Here is a 4,958-nt window from a genome sequence, read left to right as displayed (position 1 = left end):
TAAAAATTGTCGTTTTTTTAAATCCGTTAATATATTCTGATCCCAATTGTTTTATCTATAATGTGGATAATACGATCACCGTTGTGACAATTGTGTAAAGTTTCAATGAACAGCATACTGTAGTTGCCATAGCTAGGCCTTTAAACCTTACAAACTCTCTTGCTTTTGGATTCTATAATGGTCAACTTGAGAGGTAGCAAAAGCTTTAATAATTCATCGTTTATACATACACAGGTCATTCAAGAAGCTGAGTTTTTCCTTTATTTCATGCTTTTCATTTACACAAAAAAGGAAGATCTTTCCTCTGAAAGCGGTTCTTTCCAAAAACTCGTCGAATGGTTTTCTCCTTCACGCTACACTGCCACCCACAGACAAAGCATATTTAACAGACGAAGCATATTTATGACAGCTCTCGACAGTATACAGTACATGCAGATTCACTGATGCGTGTGAATAAAGTTATTTTGGAAAACAGATGGACGAAAATGTCCATTTATATTTTAAAAAAATGCCCAGCTGTATAAACACTAAACAGCATAAAAGACAACGCGTCTTGTGTGACGCAGGCCTCCTCTAAGACTTGCAACATCTCAGAGGTGTGCTTTTTGTCATTACACACCTGAATCAATCAGCCTTCAAAGTAGGCTTCACAGTACCAATTAGTTATTATGCAGTGTAATATGCAATTTGTTTACTGACCATCACTGTCTATTGTCCTACAGTATGAATATTGGGCAGCCTTTTCTGTTTACTGTTTATGTCTCTGTGTTCTAGCCTGGGAACTCCCATACTATACTGCCTTTAGCTCTACACGATCACTTGTGATTAGGTCTGGTGTTAACCAGGCAATCTATGTTCATGTCTGCCCGCATTTATATTTACTGTAGGCCTATGTGCTTTGCTGTTGTGTGTCTTGTCCATTATATGTATTTGAAATTAGGGATGTGCCTCAACAAATTCCTATCAACTGTGTCGACATGGAAATAAAGTTCTTGAATCTTGAATCAATATGGCTCAAGGCTTCAAAGTACCAATGAGTCTGGCCACATTTCAATAACTAATTTGAGGCAACATCTTGTTCAGCTCCGTAATGACTTCTTCTCTGACATGGACCCAGCACATCTGATGATTGATTGCACACGCAGTACCTCTCCCGGCTCAAACAACACACACTCCTCCTCAGTCTCTATGATGGGAACACACACCAACAAAAGTGCCAAGCAAGGGGGGCATTCCAAGAAGATGGTTAAGTTGTAAACCTGGCTAAGTTAACCTGCATGAAGAGGTAAATCTGCTAATAGTCAGCCCATAGGTGTTATTTGGTTAGAAAAAAATAAGGGCCCCAGGCTCTTGTATTAGATGATTTACCCCTACCTCAACCTGGATTACTACTTCTTTAAAAGTTTTTTTTTGTCTTTTACAACTTTATTTGACAGGACAGTTTGACAGGTGGACAGGAAGCAAATGGGGAGGGAGATGGGGAGGGGTCGTCAAACGAGAATCAAACCCGGGTTGGCTGCATGGCAGACGAGTGTCCTACCGGTTGGCCACAGCAGGGCCAACCTGGATTACTACTAAGCCAGGTTTTTGGAATTCTCCCAAGAAGGTTGAGTCAGTCGAGTTGATGTGGGTAGCCAAAATAAATAGCAAAAGAAAAAAATAACAATTCTGGAGATGGTGGAGACAGAGGCGATTCTAGGTTCAGGTGGGGCCACAAGCGAAATTTCAAAGGAGTGAATGTATGAAAGAAATTTGCCACTACTGTAGCAAAGTGTGAGCTTTTATTCACCATCCAGGGGCTTGGGGGCCCCAAGCCGCTGCCTGCCTTGCCTGGTGACAAGGGTGCTGGAGATGAAGTTGGCCCTCAACTCTTCCTTCAGCCTTCAGTCTATTGCTGTCCTCTGGTCCTCCAGCCCCCTACACCCAGGTCTCCGGGCAGGTGCGTGGTCCTCCTCCAGCCCCCTACACCCAGGTCTCCGGGCAGGTGCGTGGTCCCTTGGGCTTCCCAAAGCGGTGTCCAAACACTGCATAGGGGTCAGAAGAGGTGTGATCAGTCACATTAAAACGTTTAACCTTTTGACCAGTAACACACACACACACACACACACACACACACACACACACACACACACACACACACACACACACACACACACACACACACACACACACACACACACACACACACACACACACACACACTGAAAAACATAAATCCTGCAACATTCAGTACATATACATATGCTCTTCCAACTCACCAAATTTGAACCCTGATGTGGCTTCATGCTGAGAAGGGGGTGGTGCTGTGGCTGTGGTGCATTTCTCTGTAAAGACAAGGCAGTCAACAAGAGCAATAAGAGATGCCAACGTTGCCCCCTGGTGTTTGGAGGTTGGGGTGTGCACATCCACAAAAACAATGTGCCAGACAATGGTGGTAGATAGAGTTGTGTGGGGAGTGGTCTGCACACTTGGTATGAGCTCAAAAAATATAAACTTTATTTCAGTAGCCTCTTTGCGACGGCAGGCCCATTCACTCGTTGCTGAAAAGACTCAACTATATCATAACAACATTGCTACGGCATTACCGAGAGCCTTGAGTAACAGATTAAGATTTGGTCATTACAATTTTGGTGACAGTAAGGTTATAATGAAGGCAAAGGGGTTAGACACCTTGCCCCCTGGCCAATTCTAGATGCACATGATGTTGTGAGTTTGGTACCACCCACAGGCGACCCAGAACAATGCGGGTGGACACAGATGAAGACAGACAGAGAAACACACAGGCTTATTCAAATATCTAACCCAACCTCCTCCCTCTCAAATGAGAACTGACACTGCAGAGATGTTTTACAGAGATTGAATTGTCTTGATTGTGTGTGTGTGTGTGTGTGTGTGTGTGTGTGTGTGTGTGTGTGTGTGTGTGTGTGTGTGTGTGTGTGTGTGTGTGTGTGTGTGTGCGTGCCTGCGTGCGTGCGTGCGTGCGTGCGTGCATGCGTGCGTGCGATATCAATGGGTCCATGAGGATGACTGTATGATCAACACTTACGTTTATTCTTGGGTATAAGTCGCCTCCAGCTCTGAAAACAACAACAAACATAGAATGACACACCTTACAGAAGATACACAAATTGTAACAAGAAATTCCAGCAGTTCAATGGCAATAAGCATAGCCTCGCTATCCAGCAGGAACCTTGCATCTCCACAAATTTTTTTCTTAAATTATTCTTTATTTGTTCTTTATTCATCCTAAAATATGAATCAGTACTACAGGTCAGTCTCCAAGAGTATACTGTAGCGTACGATAAATAATTTAATTACCAACTGTAGCCCCTTAATGCACGCCGTACCATCCGAGGCACTCTGCAATAGTCATTGAAAGGTTAATTACCATATTACTACTCTACTATGACATAACACACAGCCCTTAGTAATGCACTACGACTTGCTCATTGCCATCCTGGTAACAACAAATTCCTAATGCCGTGTTTTAACATGTTAATGTTGAAATTAGTGTTTATTTAGAAAATAGTTATTTATAAATTAATAAGTAAAAAACAATGAAAAGTGTGTAATTTTTAAGGTTTCTGTCTGACAGTGACACCAGTAGGCTATCTTATACCAGTTCTGCTTTGTAGAATTCTTGCACACCTCCTTTGTCCAGGTGCGTAGGAGTGGAACTCCTGTGTCACCAACGTTTAAGACAAGAAAGCTCCCGCACGCTGTTCACATTTGTAGTGTTTACTTGCGACTTTTTGGTTTGTGGGAGCTTTCTTGTCTTTAAAGTATCTTATACAAGTAAAACGTATGTTCAATACCTTCTTCCTGGTCATGGCTTTCCCAGAATCCCCTTCTCTCCCGGCGTTCCCGGCGGCCCCTTGCTGCTGAGGCTGCTCAGTAGGGCCGGCTGAAAGTCCCACTAGTGGAGGAACATTTATTTATTTACTCCAAAGAAAATGAAGGTTTCAATTAACAACACTATGTTAAAAAGCAGAAAAATGTAACAAAGACAAGAAAATGCTAGAAAATAGTGTAACAACACAGTACAGGGCATCACTCACTGCCCACAATTACTGTTCAAACATAGTGTAAAACTTACTCTAAAACATTGCAGCCAGTTAAACATAAAAAGTAAGTTGACCTGCTGCCTTAAATTTGTAAGATAACTCAACTGCCTTGCAATGTTTTTCAGTGTATGTAATGTTTTTGGTGAGAGCCCGCACACCTCGAATGTTTCTTTCTTAGCAGGTGCAGCTTTTCAAGGTACTCCAGTCTTCATTTAACTCAAGGAAGAGCGCGACACTGCTTCTTCACAGTTCACCACTTTTTTTATTTTTCCTTTGGTGCTGACGTTTCGGCACTAGGCCTTCATCAGAGTAACGTGTATGTAATGTTAAAAAACCAAGCATCTGATGTATGGCCCAGTGCTCTTGCATGGGATGACAACTGGACATGTATAAGGGTTTAGTGTAAGACAAAGAGAAGGATCAGTAGCATTACCTTCTGGTCCTGCCACATGAGGTGCGATAACTGCCAAAGGAACTGAAAGAATGAGTCCAGTGTTCATGTAAATACAAATGTATCTCATATTCCTCATCAAACTGCTTTTCTAGGACATAAAACAACAATTCATACTATATGTGGATAGTGGGCATGCTTACCTGTATTTGGACCTTTAATTTTAACGCTCTTCAAGGGTAAAAGGATAAAGGACATTATTCAGCTTTAGTTGACCAAGTTTATTTTAGTTTAGCTTAATTTAGTTTAGTTTAACAACAACATGTTAAAGCTCACAGTAGAGGTGCTAGATTTATTTTTGTTTACCTTGCTTCTGTTTTTAAAAGGGTCCTGAGCCCTGGGTTGAGAGGGCCCAGCCCATTCATACGAGCTGCCTACACGCAGCAGAGGTGTATTGAGTAGGGGGACAGGCTGTGCTGTAGGCTGTGCTGTAGGCTGCACTG

The 4,958-nt window shown here is 42.4% G+C and overlaps 1 protein-coding gene across 2 annotated transcripts in view; it reads right to left on the bottom strand.

Annotated features, from left to right (window-relative positions):
* Positions 1 to 1,767: 1,767 nt before the first annotated feature.
* Positions 1,768 to 4,958, bottom strand: part of ptpn22 (protein tyrosine phosphatase non-receptor type 22) — a 32,315-nt gene continuing 29,124 nt past the window's right edge. The window contains exons 19-26 of one of the 2 annotated variants that reach the window (XM_063208588.1): positions 4,822 to 4,958; positions 4,659 to 4,686; positions 4,498 to 4,539; positions 3,816 to 3,916; positions 3,319 to 3,360; positions 3,047 to 3,077; positions 2,259 to 2,324; positions 1,768 to 2,024 (exon numbers count right to left, since the gene is read on the bottom strand). The exon at positions 4,822 to 4,958 is cut by the window's right edge and continues 50 nt beyond it. In XM_063208588.1, coding sequence (XP_063064658.1) covers positions 1,963 to 2,024; positions 2,259 to 2,324; positions 3,047 to 3,077; positions 3,319 to 3,360; positions 3,816 to 3,916; positions 4,498 to 4,539; positions 4,659 to 4,686; positions 4,822 to 4,958 — 509 coding nt within the window. In that variant the 3' untranslated portion in view covers positions 1,768 to 1,962. The remainder of the gene's footprint in view (positions 2,025 to 2,258; positions 2,325 to 3,046; positions 3,078 to 3,318; positions 3,361 to 3,815; positions 3,917 to 4,497; positions 4,540 to 4,658; positions 4,687 to 4,821) is intronic. The other variant, XM_063208589.1, reaches the window with a different exon arrangement.

Source organism: Engraulis encrasicolus, chromosome 10 (genome assembly GCF_034702125.1).
Source record: "Engraulis encrasicolus isolate BLACKSEA-1 chromosome 10, IST_EnEncr_1.0, whole genome shotgun sequence".
NCBI classification, from domain to species: Eukaryota; Metazoa; Chordata; class Actinopteri; order Clupeiformes; family Engraulidae; genus Engraulis; species Engraulis encrasicolus.
The sequence above is the reverse complement of the archived record's forward strand: the minus strand, read 5'-3'. Positions and strand labels throughout refer to the sequence as shown.